We start from the raw sequence: 17,970 nt of genomic DNA on the forward strand, positions 1-17,970 counted from the left end.
TATACACACATACTATATACACACATACTACTATATACACACATACTCTATATACACACATACTATATACACACATACTATATACACACATACTACTATATACACACATACTATATATACACACATACTATATACACACATACTATATACACACATACTATATACACACATACTACTATATACACACATACTATATACACACATACTATATACACACATACTACTATATACACACATACTACTATATACACACATACTACTATATACACACATATTCTCAACCAGGATGAGTTGATACTCTATACACACATACTATATACACACATACTATATACACACAAACTACTATATACACACATATTCTCAACCAGGATGAGTTTATACTATATACACACATACTATATACACACATACTATATACACACATACTATATACACACATACTACTATATACACACATACTCTATATACACACATACTCTCAACTCTCTACTACTGTATCCACTAGGGATGGTAACAGTTAACCGATAACTGATATATAAGAGTTCTAATTGATTAATCTTATCAGTTAAACGGTCAAAATTGATGTGCATAGCCGGCCTATCAACTGGGGTGATTTTTAAATACAACACAAGAGGGCGCTGTGATGCCAGCTTTCACTTTAACTTTCACACCAACTTGAGTAAGTTTACCGACTGGTTTCTCAGATCAAATAGGCTATAAATATTCATGAATGTCCCCCAGTAACACATGTCCCAGCGCTGTCCCCCAGTAACACATGTCCCAGCGCTGTCCCCCAGTAACACATGTCCCAGTGCTGTCCCCCAGTAATACATGTCCCAGCGCTGTCCCCCAGTAACACATGTCCCAGTGCTTTCCCCCAGTAACACATGTCCCAGCGCTGTCCCCCAGTAACACACGTCCCAGCGCTGTCCCCCAGTAACACATGTCCCAGTGCTGTCCCCCAGTAGCACATGTCCCAGCGCTGTCCCCCAGTAACACATGTCCCAGCGCTGTCCCCCAGTAGCACATGTCCCAGTGCTGTCCCCCAGTAACACATGTCCCAGCGTTGTCCCCCAGTAGCACATGTCCCAGCGCTGTCCCCCAGTAGCACATGTCCCAGTGCTGTCCCCCAGTAACACATGTCCCAGCGCTGTCCCCCAGTAGCACATGTCCCAGTGCTGTCCCCCAGTAGCACATGTCCCAGCGCTGTCCCCCAGTAGCACATGTCCCAGTGCTGTCCCCCAGTAACACATGTCCCAGCGCTGACCCCAGTAATACAGGCCTCCTGCTCCTCAAAGTCCATTTCATTTATACAGAACAGGTTCATACAAGCAAATGTAGCACACAGTGCTTTACAGAACAAGAAAAGAGAAACACATTGTATCAGTAGATGGTATAATAAAGATAAGAAAATAAAACAGGATGGATCATATATGATAAAAGAGAATAGAAAATAACATAAACAGTAAAACATTAAAAATTACAATAAAAAAATGTAACTTGAGGAGATTTAATTATAACACAGGTAAAGCTACATGATAAAAGCAAGATGAAAAGGTCTCCTCCTCTTCCTCTGCCCTCCTCCTCTTCCTCTGCCCTCCTCCCCTCCAGACCCCCGTCACCTTCTGTGCGGCCAACACCTCGGACCTGGAGACGGTGGTCCGCCACGTGAGGGAGCTCCTCCCACAAGCCCCTCTGCTGGGCACGGGCGTGTCTCTGGGAGGGTGAGCCGGCATCTCTGCCGCAGACCGCATTAGACTGACAGACCGTCATCACACAGTGACCTACACATCACATGACAGTACCGTCATCACACAGTGACCTACACATCACATGACAGTACCGTCATCACACAGTGCACACCTACACATCACATGACAGTACCGTCATCACACAGTGACCTACACATCACATGACAGTACCGTCATCACACAGTGACCTACACTTCACATGACAGTACCGTCATCACACAGTGACCTAAACATCACATTACAGTACCGTCATCACACAGTGACCTACACATCACATGACAGTACCGTCATATCACACGGTGCACACCTAAACATCACATTAGTGAAACGACAATAAGATGTTATTACCCGTTTTCTGCTCTATCAGTTTAAGTCTGCCAACATGCCGAGGTCTCTCTCTCTGTTACTTTCTACTGCTCTCCTCATCTCCTCCTCTCCTCATCTCCTCATCTCCTCCTCTCCTCATCTCCTCATCTCCTCCTCTCCTCATCTCCTCATCTCCTCCTCTCCTCATCTCCTCATCTCCTCATCTCCTCATCTCCTCCTCTCCTCCTCTCCTCATCTCCTCATCTCCTCCTCTCCTCCTCTCCTCCTCTCCTCCTCTCCTCATCTCCTCGTCTCCTCGTCTCCTCATCTCCTCATCTCCTCATCTCCTCATCTCCTCCTCTCCTCATCTCCTCATCTCCTCCTCTCCTCATCTCCTCCTCTCCTCATCTCCTCATCTCCTCGTCTCCTCGTCTCCTCGTCTCCTCATCTCCTCATCTCCTCATCTCCTCATCTCCTCATCTCCTCGTCTCCTCATCTCCTCCTCTCCTCCTCTCCTCATCTCCTCATCTCCTCATCTCCTCGTCTCCTCCTCTTCCAGTGCATCTGCTCTTCTAGCCTGTCCTCCTCCACTACTTTGAAAGTGACATCATTTGTTCTATGAATGCTTGGGGGCTGTGAGGGTCAGTTCAGTCTGGGGGGTCAGTTCAGTCTGGGTCCTGCTCCATGCAGTCTGGGGGGTCAGTTCAGTCTGGGGGGTCAGTTCAGTCTGGGTCCTGCTCCATGCAGTCTGGGTCCTGCTCCATGCAGTCTGGGGGGTCAGTTCAGTCTGGGTCCTGCTCCATGCAGTCTGGGTGCGTTAGAAAGTGCCATTGCGGAGAATAAACGCTGACCTACAAACACGCGGTTTTCACAGACGTCCTCATTAATGTATCCCTCTCGATTTATCATAGCAATATACTAATATTTAGATGCTTAAAATCCTACAGTACATGTTGTAGGTTTTAGATTGAAGATTACTTCATTATTCCATCTGCATCCCAAAGCTAAAGTGGATCTTTGTCTTCTAAAACAACTTCAATTCCCAGCATGCTCTTGTTGAACTACCTGGCGCGTATGGGCAGTGAGGCGGGGCTTGTGGCCGGGCTCACCATGTCTGCCAGCTTTGATACGCTGCAGTCCTGCGCCTCGCTGGAAGAGCCAATCAACCGCCTGCTCTTCAACCGCCACCTCGCCGGCAACCTGTGCCGTGCCATCGACAGGTGAGAGGTCAGGACCAGGTCAGGACCGCCATGGGTGTGTTGTCGTGGAGATGGCCTTCCTGGCGGCGACAGGTCTTCGATTTCATTTCTTTAAACATAACTGTGTTTTAGTGCATCAAAAGCCCTGAAGAGCATTTCTGGATTCTTATTTTCATGGAGGTTTCCAACGCCGGTCCTCCAGCTCACTCTCACCCACTCCTCCAGCTCACTCTCACCCACTCCTCCAGCTCACTCTCACCCACTCCTCCAGCTCACTCTCACCCACTCCTCCAGCTCACTCTCACCCACTCCTCCAGCTCACTCTCACCCACTCCTCCAGCTCACTCTCACCCACTCCTCCAGCTCCCTCTCACCCACTCCTCCAGCTCACTCTCACCCACTCCTCCAGCTCACTCTCACCCACTCCTCCAGCTCACTCTCACCCACTCCTCCAGCTCACTCTCACCCACTCCTCCAGCTCACTCTCACCCACTCTTCTGTCCTGTCCTCAGGCACAGGAAGATGCTGGAGACGGTGGTGGACATAGACCACGTCCTGAAGGTAGGAACCCGTTCCCCGTCCCTCCGTACCCCCCTGTCCATGTGATAGTAATTTAACTGATCTAGTCAAAAGGATTTACCAAGATTCGCTCAAAAGGTTAAGTCTGGTTTATTGTGAAAAACATACGAGCGCAAGGACTTCCTGAACAACGAGTGGTTAGTCAGCGAAGTGCCCGTTTGGTCTTCTGCTGTGGCTTATATGCAGTCAAAACACAGGTAAGGTCTTTCCAGGATGTGATTGGCTACTGCATTGTACATCATATGAAATGGCAGGCGTGGCCAAGAGTACAGACATGTGACATGAGAAAAAGGGCGGCAATTGGGGACAAAGGATGGTTATTCTATTGTAGACAGATGGCCTTCTGGAAGCCATTTTGTATGTTAGCACAGCTATGTGAATATTTGGGGGAGGTGATGAATTACAAAAGGAGTGAGAGGACAAAGGTTTAAGGTGTTTGGATGTAAATTCCTGGGTGTTTGGATGTAAATTCCTGGGTGTTTGGATGTAAATTCCTGAACATCCACGACGCTCTTTCTATGCCGTGTCTCTCCCTCCGTCCTCTCTGCTTCTGGTCTCTCCACTTCTCTCCACTAAACATTCAGGAACACACTATATTGCTCCATGCCAAATTTTCCATTCGTGGAACAATAAAGTTGATCTTGAATTTTGACCCCTACCCCTGACACTCCCTCCTTCTCTCTCGCTCTCTCTCAGGCGCGTACCATCCGTGAGTTTGACGAGCGCTACACCTCGGTGATGTTTGGCTACAAGTCGTGTTTGGAGTACTACCAGGACGCCAGCCCGGTCCACAAGCTGTCCAGAACCACGGTGCCCATCCTGTGCCTCAACGCTGCAGACGACCCTTTCTCCCCCAAACACGGTGAGAGGAGACGGGGGGCGTCGACCGCGGGGACGGACTTACCGTTTCTTTTCGTATCTCGTACCGCGCATGTCGATTTTTACACATGCGTTGTTCTCTTTTTTCTTTTTCATATTGCATTTGTATCTAACTTCTTCCTCCTCCTCCTCCTCCTTCCCACTCTTCCTACTCTCTCCGCTCTTCCTGTTCTTGGTGTGGTCCCTCGTCCCCCCCCCAGCCCTCCCGGTGGCGCTGGCCCAGCGCCTGCCCAACCTGGCCCTGCTGGTGACCGCCCACGGGGGACACATCGGCTTCCTGGAGGGCCTGTTCCCTCGAGGGGAGGGCTACATGGATCGCCTGTTCGGACAGTTCGTCCAGGCGGTCTTCGAGCACCCTGGGGACCTCCGGCGGGCCTGCGGCGTCACGGCAGAGCAGGCGGGGCGACGGTAGATCCCCCTGGTCGTGCGACCGCGGGCGCCAGGTTTGCCCCGCCTCGCTGACGTGAGCTCAGCTGCACTAAACCCCTCCTCATCGCCTCGCCTTATCGTTCGCTGACCAATCAGAGCAAGTTAACCGAGTAGAGATTCTGACATCACGGTTTGTGTGTCCACATTTGGAGGTAGGTAGAAATTGATTGATTAACTGATGCCTTATTTCAAGATTAAGAAGGGGGCGTGTTTAGGGTAAGGAACATGTTGAACTGTTTAAAATTATTATGCACCAAAATGCTGCATTTCCTTCCTATATGTTTCCTCTGAAAACAGTTGGTCAAGATGAAACACATCAAGACATAAACAGAGCATTCATACGTCAAAAAGCAACAGTTAGTCATTTTGGGCAAATTATTGCAGTTATTGGAAGGTATGTTCCTTAAATTGCATTGATTTATGAAAATGGCAGACGTTGAGGGATAAGTTGAGGCACATTATATAATACTGGAAAGACTTGAACTACAGTAAGAATTGTTTAGATAGTTCTTATTCAGCTGTTCTGTTCTTGGTATCATTGAATATTGAATAATTTTGCTGCTGTTATAGAACAATGATGAAGGGATGTGTGTCTGATTAGTTGAACTAATTTAAGATTTAAGATGAGCAACAAAGATGATTGAGAAATATGTTGTTGCTGAAATAATATAAGCCTAATGTTTGTGTTTTATTTATTTAAAATATGTGTGCAATCATAGAGAATGTTTTGATGGCCCGTATTGCCAGTATTGTCCCGATGAAGCCAAGACAATCATTTGGCAAGCTGGTCTTTAATCAAACACAGTATTGGCTCTTGTGGCAGTTTTTAACTTTGGTGATCATGTTGGTGTTTTTGATTCTGTTTTGATGCTGAACTTTTGTTTTTTGCTGAGTATAGACATTCCCTGGACAGGATTTGAGGAAAGAAAACTTAATTGACAACTGTTTTGTTAGTGGCTTTCGTTAATGCTGGTTACTGTAGGCCAGTGTTTCACCTAGGATTTTTTCGGGGGGTAGGCCCCCCAAAACCTCCCCCCCCCCCCCCCCCCCAAACCTCTAGGGGAACCCCCCCATGAAACCTCTAGGGGAACCCCCCCCTGAAACCTCTAGGGGAACCCCCCCCGAAACCTCCAGGGGAACCCCCCCCCGAAACCTCTAGGGGAACCCCCCCCTGAAACCTCTAGGGGAACCCCCCCCCCCGAAACCTCCAGGGGAACCCTCCCCCCCAAACCTCTAGGGGAACCCCCCCCTGAAACCTCCAGGGGAACCCCCCCCGAAACCTCCAGGGGAACCCCCCCCCCCCTGAAACCTCCAGGGGAACCCCCCCCCCCCCCCGAAACCTCTAGGGGAAAATGTCCCCTAACCGCGATGCTAATTTCCGCTATGTTAAGCTCCATTGATGATGTAAAAGTCACTATTTTGTTAACACCTTATTATTTTGGAGCACAATCACTATAATATACCGTGTTATTTTGACCCCTGTGGTGACAATGAATGGTTTTAGTTGTGCTTTTAAAGACAATTATGAAGATGATGTGGTTGTACTTTTGGTTTGTTGTTATTTTGCATTGAATGGAGAAGATGGACAAAACTACCTACAAACAGGATTTAACGTCTGTTCAAGCACACATGGGCCTGTGTGACCAGTGACTCAACTCTGTCTGTTCAAGCACACATGGGCCTGTGTGACCAGTGACTCAACTCTGTCTGTTCAAGCACACCTGGGCCTGTGTGACCAGTGATTTAACGTCTGTTCAAGCACACATGGGCCTGTGTGACCAGTGACTCAACTCTGTCTGTTCAAGCACACCTGGGCCTGTGTGACCAGTGACTCAACTCTGTCTGTTCAAGCACACCTGGGCCTGTGTGACCAGTGACTCAACTCTGTCTGTTCAAGCACACATGGGCCTGTGTGACCAGTGATTTAACGTCTGTTCAAGCACACATGGGCCTGTGTGACCAGTGACTCAACTCTGTCTGTTCAAGCACACATGGGCCTGTGTGACCAGTGATTTTGTCTTTGGGAGGAAGGCCCCCTAGGGCTCTGGGCTGAGCTCACACAAACCTTTTCTTGATTGTAAATTTCTTGGGCATTGTACTGTAAATGTATCCCAACTATGGATTTAGTTTAGCTTACTTCTGACCTCAACCTTGAAGGAAATGTAGATGCACATAATATGAATTATAAATATATAATAAAATGATACTGTACTGTAGATGGGTTCACAGTGGAGGTGCGTGCTAGGGCTGTGCATTCAAATCTATACAGAAATACATTACAATACTTTTTTTCCTGCGATACGGTATCGATTATCCGTCATACAGTATTGATACATTAAAAAACACAGATCTCTGCCCATGAATGCATTCCGTGGCTCTGAGTACGTGCAGGTGTGAGCAGGACTTGCTTGGTATGGCTGCATTCATTAAGTCCAGAGCTGTATGCCAGTCCAAACCCTGTCTCCCAGTCCTAACCCTGTCTCCCAGTCCAAACCCCGTATCTCCCAGTCCAAACCCTGTATCTCCCAGTCCAAACCCCGTATCTCCCAGTCCAAACCCCGTATCTCCCAGTCCAAACCCCGTATCTCCCAGTCCAAACCCCGTGTCTCCCAGTCCAAACCCTGTATCTCCCAGTCCAAACGCTGTATCTCCCAGTCCAAACCCCGTGTCTCCCAGTCCAAACCCTGTATCTCCCAGTCCAAACCCTGTGTCTCCCAGTCCAAACCCCGTATCTCCCAGTCCAAACCCCGTATCTCCCAGTCCAAACCCTGTGACTCCCAGTCCAAACCCCGTATCTCCCAGTCCAAACCCTGTGTCTCCCAGTCCAAACCCTGTGTCTCCCAGTCCAAACCCTGTGTCTCCCAGTCCAAACCCTGTGTCTCCCAGTCCAAACCCTGTGTCTCCCAGTCCAAACCCTGTCTCCCAGTCCAAACCCCGTATCTCCCAGTCCAAACCCTGTATCTCCCAGTCCAAACCCTGTATCTCCCAGTCCAAACCCCGTATCTCCCAGTCCAAACCCCGTGTCTCCCAGTCCAAACCCCGTATCTCCCAGTCCAAACCCCGTGTCTCCCAGTCCAAACCCCGTGTCTCACAGTCCAAACCCCGTATCTCCCAGTCCAAACCCCGTATCTCCCAGTCCAAACCCCGTGTCTCCCAGTCCAAACCCCGTGTCTCCCAGTCCAAACCCCGTATCTCCCAGTCCAAACCCTGTATCTCCCAGTCCAAACCCCGTGTCTCCCAGTCCAAACCCTGTATCTCCCAGTCCAAACCCCCTGTCTCCCAGTCCAAACCCCGTATCTTCCAGTCCAAACCCCCTGTCTCCCAGTCCAAACCCCGTATCTTCCAGTCCAAACCCCGTCTCTCCCAGTCCTAACCCTGTCTCCCAGTCCAAACCCCGTGTCTCACAGTCCAAACCCCGTATCTCCCAGTCCAAACCCCGTATCTCCCAGTCCAAACCCTGTGTCTCCCAGTCCAAACCCCGTGTCTCCCAGTCCAAACCCCGTATCTCCCAGTCCAAACCCTGTATCTCCCAGTCCAAACCCTGTGTCTCCCAGTCCAAACCCTGTATCTCCCAGTCCAAACCCCCTGTCTCCCAGTCCAAACCCCGTATCTTCCAGTCCAAACCCCGTATCTTCCAGTCCAAACCCCCTGTCTCCCAGTCCAAACCCCGTATCTCCCAGTCCAAACCCTGTCTCCCAGTCCAAACCCCGTATCTCCCAGTCCAAACCCCGTGTCTCCCAGTCCAAACCCCGTGTCTCCCAGTCCAAACCCCGTATCTCCCAGTCCAAACCCCGTATCTCCCAGTCCAAACCCCGTATCTCCCAGTCCAAATCCGTATCTCCCAGTCCAAACCCCGTATCTCCCAGTCCAAACCCCGTGTCTCCCATTCCAAACCCCGTATCTCCCAGTCCAAACCCTGTATCTCCCAGTCCAAACCCCGTGTCTCCCAGTCCAAACCCCGTATCTCCCAGTCCAAACCCCGTATCTTCCAGTCCAAACCCCGTATCTTCCAGTCCAAACCCCCTGTCTCACAGTCCAAACCCCGTATCTCCCAGTCCAAACCCTGTCTCCCAGTCCAAACCCCGTATCTCCCAGTCCAAACCCCGTGTCTCCCAGTCCAAACCCTGTCTCCCAGTCCAAACCCTGTGTCTCCCAGTCCAAACCCCGTGTCTCCCAGTCCAAACCCTGTCTCCCAGTCCAAACCCCGTGTCTCCCAGTCCAAACCCCGTGTCTCCCAGTCCAAACCCCGTGTCTCCCAGTCCAAACCCCGTGTCTCCCAGTCCAAACCCTGTCTCCCAGTCCAAACCCCGTGTCTCCCAGTCCAAACCCTGTCTCCCAGTCCAAACCCCGTATCTCCCAGTCCAAACCCTGTCTCCCAGTCCAAACCCTGTCTCCCAGTCTAAACCCTGTCTCCCAGTCCAAACCCTGTCTCCCAGTCCAAACCCTGTCTCCCAGTCTAAACCCTGTCTCCCAGTCCAAACCCTGTCTCCCAGTCCAAACCCCGTCTCCCAGTCCAAACCCCGTCTCCCAGTCCAAACCCTGTCTCCCAGTCCAAACCCCGTCTCCCAGTCCAAACCCTGTGTCTCCCAGTCCAAACCCCGTGTCTCCCAGTCCAAACCCCGTCTCCCAGTCCAAACCCTGTATCTTCCAGTCCAAACCCCGTATCTTCCAGTCCAAACCCCCTGTCTCCCAGTCCAAACCCCGTATCTCCCAGTCCAAACCCTGTCTCCCAGTCCAAACCCCGTATCTCCCAGTCCAAACCCCGTATCTCCCAGTCCAAACCCCGTGTCTCCCAGTCCAAACCTCGTGTCTCCCAGTCCAAACCCCGTGTCTCCCAGTCCAAACCCCGTGTCTCCCAGTCCAAACCCCGTATCTCCCAGTCCAAACCCTGTATCTCCCAGTCCAAACCCCGTGTCTCCCAGTCCAAACCCCCTGTCTCCCAGTCCAAACCCCGTATCTTCCAGTCCAAACCCCGTATCTTCCAGTCCAAACCCCCTGTCTCCCAGTCCAAACCCCGTATCTCCCAGTCCAAACCCTGTCTCCCAGTCCAAACCCCGTATCTCCCAGTCCAAACCCCGTGTCTCCCAGTCCAAACCCCGTGTCTCCCAGTCCAAACCCTGTATCTCCCAGTCCAAACCCCGTATCTCCCAGTCCAAACCCCGTATCTCCCAGTCCAAACCCCGTATCTCCCAGTCCAAATCCGTATCTCCCAGTCCAAACCCCGTATCTCCCAGTCCAAACCCCGTATCTCCCAGTCCAAACCCCGTCTCCCAGTCCAAACCCTGTATCTCCCAGTCCAAACCCCGTATCTTCCAGTCCAAACCCCGTATCTTCCAGTCCAAACCCCCTGTCTCACAGTCCAAACCCTGTATCTCCCAGTCCAAACCCTGTCTCCCAGTCCAAACCCCGTGTCTCCCAGTCCAAACCCCGTGTCTCCCAGTCCAAACCCCGTGTCTCCCAGTCCAAAGCCCGTGTCTCCCAGTCCAAACCCCGTGTCTCCCAGTCCAAACCCCGTGTCTCCCAGTCCAAACCCCGTGTCTCCCAGTCCAAACCCCGTGTCTCCCAGTCCAAACCCCCTGTCTCCCAGTCCAAACCCCGTATCTCCCAGTCCAAACCCCGTATCTCCCAGTCCAAACCCTGTGACTCCCAGTCCAAACCCCGTATCTCCCAGTCCAAACCCTGTGTCTCCCAGTCCAAACCCTGTGTCTCCCAGTCCAAACCCTGTGTCTCCCAGTCCAAACCCTGTGTCTCCCAGTCCAAACCCTGTCTCCCAGTCCAAACCCCGTATCTCCCAGTCCAAACCCTGTATCTCCCAGTCCAAACCCTGTATCTCCCAGTCCAAACCCCGTATCTCCCAGTCCAAACCCCGTGTCTCCCAGTCCAAACCCCGTATCTCCCAGTCCAAACCCCGTGTCTCCCAGTCCAAACCCCGTGTCTCACAGTCCAAACCCCGTATCTCCCAGTCCAAACCCCGTATCTCCCAGTCCAAACCCCGTGTCTCCCAGTCCAAACCCCGTGTCTCCCAGTCCAAACCCCGTATCTCCCAGTCCAAACCCTGTATCTCCCAGTCCAAACCCCGTGTCTCCCAGTCCAAACCCTGTATCTCCCAGTCCAAACCCCCTGTCTCCCAGTCCAAACCCCGTATCTTCCAGTCCAAACCCCGTCTCTCCCAGTCCTAACCCTGTCTCCCAGTCCAAACCCCGTGTCTCACAGTCCAAACCCCGTATCTCCCAGTCCAAACCCCGTATCTCCCAGTCCAAACCCTGTGTCTCCCAGTCCAAACCCCGTATCTCCCAGTCCAAACCCTGTATCTCCCAGTCCAAACCCCGTGTCTCCCAGTCCAAACCCTGTATCTCCCAGTCCAAACCCCCTGTCTCCCAGTCCAAACCCCGTATCTTCCAGTCCAAACCCCGTATCTTCTAGTCCAAACCCCCTGTCTCCCAGTCCAAACCCCGTATCTCCCAGTCCAAACCCTGTCTCCCAGTCCAAACCCCGTATCTCCCAGTCCAAACCCCGTGTCTCCCAGTCCAAACCCCGTGTCTCCCAGTCCAAACCCCGTATCTCCCAGTCCAAACCCCGTATCTCCCAGTCCAAACCCCGTATCTCCCAGTCCAAATCCGTATCTCCCAGTCCAAACCCCGTATCTCCCAGTCCAAACCCCGTGTCTCCCAGTCCAAACCCCGTATCTCCCAGTCCAAACCCCGTCTCCCAGTCCAAACCCTGTATCTCCCAGTCCAAACCCCGTGTCTCCCAGTCCAAACCCTGTATCTCCCAGTCCAAACCCCGTATCTTCCAGTCCAAACCCCGTATCTTCCAGTCCAAACCCCCTGTCTCACAGTCCAAACCCCGTATCTCCCAGTCCAAACCCTGTCTCCCAGTCCAAACCCCGTATCTCCCAGTCCAAACCCCGTGTCTCCCAGTCCAAACCCTGTCTCCCAGTCCAAACCCTGTGTCTCCCAGTCCAAACCCCGTGTCTCCCAGTCCAAACCCTGTCTCCCAGTCCAAACCCCGTGTCTCCCAGTCCAAACCCCGTGTCTCCCAGTCCAAACCCCGTGTCTCCCAGTCCAAACCCTGTCTCCCAGTCCAAACCCCGTGTCTCCCAGTCCAAACCCTGTCTCCCAGTCCAAACCCCGTATCTCCCAGTCCAAACCCTGTCTCCCAGTCCAAACCCTGTCTCCCAGTCTAAACCCTGTCTCCCAGTCCAAACCCTGTCTCCCAGTCCAAACCCTGTCTCCCAGTCTAAACCCTGTCTCCCAGTCCAAACCCTGTCTCCCAGTCCAAACCCCGTCTCCCAGTCCAAACCCCGTCTCCCAGTCCAAACCCTGTCTCCCAGTCCAAACCCCGTCTCCCAGTCCAAACCCTGTGTCTCCCAGTCCAAACCCCGTGTCTCCCAGTCCAAACCCCGTCTCCCAGTCCAAACCCCGTATCTTCCAGTCCAAACCCCGTATCTTCCAGTCCAAACCCCCTGTCTCCCAGTCCAAACCCCGTATCTCCCAGTCCAAACCCTGTCTCCCAGTCCAAACCCCGTATCTCCCAGTCCAAACCCCGTATCTCCCAGTCCAAACCCTGTGTCTCCCAGTCCAAACCTCGTGTCTCCCAGTCCAAACCCCGTGTCTCCCAGTCCAAACCCCGTGTCTCCCAGTCCAAACCCCGTATCTCCCAGTCCAAACCCTGTATCTCCCAGTCCAAACCCCGTGTCTCCCAGTCCAAACCCCCTGTCTCCCAGTCCAAACCCCGTATCTTCCAGTCCAAACCCCGTATCTTCCAGTCCAAACCCCCTGTCTCCCAGTCCAAACCCCGTATCTCCCAGTCCAAACCCCGTGTCTCCCAGTCCAAACCCCGTGTCTCCCAGTCCAAACCCCGTATCTCCCAGTCCAAACCCCGTATCTCCCAGTCCAAACCCCGTATCTCCCAGTCCAAATCCGTATCTCCCAGTCCAAACCCCGTATCTCCCAGTCCAAACCCCGTATCTCCCAGTCCAAACCCCGTCTCCCAGTCCAAACCCTGTATCTCCCAGTCCAAACCCCGTATCTTCCAGTCCAAACCCCGTATCTTCCAGTCCAAACCCCCTGTCTCACAGTCCAAACCCCGTATCTCCCAGTCCAAACCCTGTCTCCCAGTCCAAACCCCGTGTCTCCCAGTCCAAACCCCGTGTCTCCCAGTCCAAACCCCGTGTCTCCCAGTCCAAAGCCCGTGTCTCCCAGTCCAAACCCCGTGTCTCCCAGTCCAAACCCCGTGTCTCCCAGTCCAAACCCCGTGTCTCCCAGTCCAAACCCCGTGTCTCCCAGTCCAAACCCCGTGTCTCCCAGTCCAAACCCTGTGTCTCCCGGTCCAAACCCTGTGTCTCTTTGACCTTTCTGTCGAGATATCAACTCCCCCCATTAACAATGAATAGGGGGAATTTTTCTAGTCCAAAAATTGAGATGAATGTCCGGCCGTGTGATTCGGATCCATTCCAAATTTGACTGGGTTCTAAGGTGGACATGCTACATGCTTCCACCGAGTTCCATGGAAATCAGTAAGGTAGTTATTGCGTAATCCTGCTAAAGAACCAACGAACGAATGAACACTCGCCACCGAAAACAACCTCTCGCCCTGCGCCGGTGCTGGTCCTCTTTGTCCACTTTATTTTCCATGAGGAACTTCATTTGTGCTGTGGACACAGTGAAATCATTGGCATTACAAATGAAATGATGTGTTAAATAGAGACAGGTCTCAAAAATACAGAATAATAAAACAATAGCAGTAGAGTGAATTAATCCAGCAGTACTAGACTTGTCTGTTACTTCCTAGGAACCAGAGTGGCCCTGCTCAATGTGATCGGGTCAAGACCAGTTCTTTGTGCTTTAAAGCTGCACACGCACCTGGATAGTGACGCGGTCAGGGGAACCCATCGATAGTGACGCGGTCAGGGGAACCCATCCATAGTGACGCGGTCAGGGGAACCCATCCATAGTGACGCGGTCAGGGGAACCCATCGATAGTGACGCGGTCAGGGGAACCCATCGATAGTGACGCGGTCAGGGGAACCCATCGATAGTGACGCGGTCAGGGGAACCCATCGATAGTGACGCGGTCAGGGGAACCCATCGATAGTGACGCGGTCAGGGGAACCCATCGATAGTGACGCGGTCAGGGGAACCCATCGATAGTGACACGGTCAGGGGAACCCATCGATAGTGAGCACTTCAAATGAAGACCGTCTTGAGTGGACATAGAAAGTACTGTATGATTACTTGACCAAGAACTGGCATCCCTGTTAATGTTCTCTGTCCCTGGAAAACATCTGTAGCTGTCTGGTGTTTTAAATCAATTATTTCTTTATTTCCTTTTAATGGGCATTAACAACATGCATTGAAAAGAATTGTGAAAGTATTGATTGGTTTTATACTAACGTTGAATGAAATGGATGGAAATGCTATGGTGTACTTTTTACATAGACCACTAACAAACACTTGTCCTTGCTGTACAGTACCTGCTATGACAATGTGACAGCAATAACCTTTTGTGACCTTTCACATGCATCATGCTTTTTTCCATTGTATCTTTTGGTCTGTAAACACATCACTTCATTTATAAAAAAAACAATTCATATTCCTCAATTAAAGACTAAAAATAACAACCTTGTCTACAGTGTTCTTTGTGATAATTCACAGGATTGGCTGTTTTAATGAGGCCACATCACAACTTCACCTCATCCATCTGGGTGGAACATTGTAATTACCCCGGTCCTGTTAGTCCCCTGGGCCTCCGGCTCCGGTCTGGACCCTGCAGATTGTCGTTAAGAGATTGATTAACCGGGCAGGTATCAATAATTAACAGCCGGCAATAAAAGCCCACACCCTCTGTCACAATGAACCCTTCAGCCCCGTGTAGAAACCCTGGAATGACTGGCTGGGGAACAGATCCAGAGGCTTTGCTCTGGCCTGAGTGGAAAAACAAGACCTGCTTAAAGTAGCAGGAGTCTTTTTTTCCACCTGCTGTCTTTACCTTGCATGAGATATGAGGGTTTATAGAAGCCATTGCAGTCAGTGTCTGGTTGTAGACTTGGCCATGTGCTGCGTTTCATTCTCGCTCTCTTCTATCTCAGGGCTGATACTGTGTGCGTCTGTTATTGATTTTTTTTTGTCTTTATCTCCCTTGATCTCAGGTCTGTGTGTGTGCGTTTGTCTGTGTGTCTGTTATTGATTCATGTTGTCTCTATCTCCCCTGATCTCAGGTCTGTGTGTGCTGCTGCTGATGGCACAGTTGAAAGTACTGGAAGGAGTGAGAGGGATTCTCCTCCATCCCCTTTTGGTTTTTGACCTACACCTATCCTCCTTTCTCTCTCTCCTTTCTCCAACCAGTCTCATCCCCCCTTCCTGGGGCCTCATTTATCATTGAGGTACGCCTTCTTTTACACGGTCTTTTTCGCGAGTTCAGGCGTACGCCATTTGCCCCCCCCACATTGCGATTTATCAAGCCGTAAGGGCGAAAATTTAGTCCCCTTTCTCCGCGCTTTTGTAGGACACCTCTCAAGTTGTCGTACCGATTTACACGGTGTTCTACGCCCTTCTTGAACACAGGGGGAACTGGCGACGCCGGTGGTGCGTCGGTGAATTACTATGTTTGACGGAGAGAATAAGAGCGACAGTTCATGAACGCACAATCATGTAGGCTACTAGGCCAATTCAGCACAAACATATATCGCAATGCAAGATTAGACGTGTCCTCTAACCGGCTCATTCATGGTTCGATATGGAAATTTGTTCCCCAAACTGTACCTATGCGCTGTCCCAAACCCTTCCGCGCTATATGTCACACACGTAATGCAGGCACTCCATCAAACGCCAATAATTGACCAATTAGATTGTCATTAATATGTGATCATGTGGACCTGTTTGCTCTTTGGTAAGCATATAAATGACAGTCCTCCTGTGCGTAATGCGAGCCTAAATGAATCCGGCGCTACTCGAGTTCTATCTACTCCCGAGATAGAACTCCAAAGAGGTGACGGCGATGGCGACTGCACCCACATAAGTGAATACGTCTATGTGAATCGCTAAAATGTGCACACTAGAAATACCCAAATCATATGTGACATGCTCATCACAAGTGTAGTGGCACGGTGGCCTGGCTCCACGCATGACTCATTCATCCTGGCGCACAGCAGGGTAGGGGCTAGACTGGAGGCAGGCGCTGCGCGTGACGGCTGGCTTGTTGGTGTGTCCATAGCCAAGATACATATTCTTTGTCTTATTTACTTTTAATCTTTATTAGCATTTTCCATCCATACAACGACAATACAATAAAACATAAAAACCTACAATAACAGCTTATGGGTACATCCATCCATGCAGCTTTTTTTTCTTACTCAAATATGACAATTTTTATATTAGTGGTATCATCACACTTCCTTCTATAATCCATCCATTTTTCCCATCTCCCTTCAAACTTTCCTTCCTGCATCCTCAATGCATGCGTGAACCTCTCCCTAACATACATCTCCTCCACAACACCCAGCCACTGCTCCTTGGTTGGGCGTTCCACCTTATACCAAGCCCTCGTTATTGTCTTTTTACTAGCAACCAATAGTACTTTCACTAGGTATCTGTCCCCTCCTTGTACATCATCCCGTGTTATGTTTGCCAAGATATATATTCAAAGCTGATAAGTGTCGTGGCGCTGGAGGTGGAGGCTACAACTCGCGGGGGCACGACCGTCAGGTCCAGGACCACTGCAGACTCCCCCTCCTCTGAGTCCCACCCCACGTCAGAGTCTGGAGAAACAATTTCAATCATTTTCTTTGAGTTTGTCTGTGAACTTTATTATGCATTAAACATTTCATTGTGCAGCCATATTCATTTGATATGTTTTTCTGTTGGCAGTCAAATAAATGCTGTGATTTACCGGGTGATTTAGATGAGTCTTAATTTCCCAGAGGGGAAAATGTTTAATGTGTTCTAACATTATGAAGTGGTCATCTGCGTTATTGTTCCCTGTTTTTGGTCCTAATTTAATCATAGCCTACCACAGAATGTTTGCTTCACTCGCAGCCACATGTTACAGTATGTCCCAACCCTAGATGCACAACACGTAGCTAAAGTAGGCTACTAAGCTGTAGGAGCAAACAGACAAACGTAGGCGATTTATACCTTCCGAAGAGGATTGCCTTCCTCACGTGGACCTCACCAACTAGCACATGCACCTCCGTCTCCGAAAAGTTCCTCTTCTTTGCTCTTCGTTCCATGTTTCATTGTCCCGCCTGGGTGCTCCACGCTACCTTTTTAAGCCGGTTCCTTCCGGGAAACCACGTTTGTCCACTCACGGTTGTGACCATATATGGTTGGATTAGGGCGTGGAGGGGGCGGAACACGGGGCGCGTGCGCGTACGCTCCCTTCCCCGCCCGTCTCGGATTTACCGTGCAGAAAAGGGCATACGACATTTTTGATAGATCCGAAAAGCGTGTAAATATTCTCGTCGTACGCTACATTGTGCATTTTCCGCGTTTTCGTCGTACGCCCTCTTTTACACCAGAATTTACACGCTCTTTGATAAATGAGGCCCCTGGTCCATACCCCGCTCTGCTCTGCTCTCTCTCCCTCCACCTCCTCCGTTTCCCCCGTCTCCCTCTACCTGTTGTGATGGGAGGAGCCTGGGGGTCTGGTTAATGATCCAGCATGCTGATAAGGAGAGGAGGAGAAAGAGGAGGAGAAAGAGGGGGGAGAAAGAGGGGGGAGAGGATGGAGAGAAAGAGTTGGGTAAGAATAGGTGGGCAGAGGGCTTGAGAAGAGAGCTTTGTCACGTAGAGAGAGTGACTAGAAGATAGGTAAATATGGAGATA

General features: G+C 50.8%; 1 protein-coding gene across 1 annotated transcript in view; it reads left to right on the forward strand.

Moving 5' to 3' along the window:
- Positions 1–6,211, forward strand: part of LOC311321650 (protein ABHD1-like) — an 11,660-nt gene extending 5,449 nt beyond the window's left edge. Inside the window, exons 5-9 of the mRNA XM_084453652.1 lie at positions 1,615–1,727; positions 3,107–3,280; positions 3,772–3,820; positions 4,535–4,700; positions 4,918–6,211. Coding sequence (XP_084309778.1) covers positions 1,615–1,727; positions 3,107–3,280; positions 3,772–3,820; positions 4,535–4,700; positions 4,918–5,129 — 714 coding nt within the window. The 3' untranslated portion in view covers positions 5,130–6,211. The remainder of the gene's footprint in view (positions 1–1,614; positions 1,728–3,106; positions 3,281–3,771; positions 3,821–4,534; positions 4,701–4,917) is intronic.
- Positions 6,212–17,970: the final 11,759 nt, after the last annotated feature.

The sequence above is a fragment of the Borostomias antarcticus genome, assembly GCF_949987555.1.
Source record: "Borostomias antarcticus genome assembly, chromosome: 19".
Lineage (NCBI taxonomy): Eukaryota > Metazoa > Chordata > Actinopteri > Stomiiformes > Stomiidae > Borostomias > Borostomias antarcticus.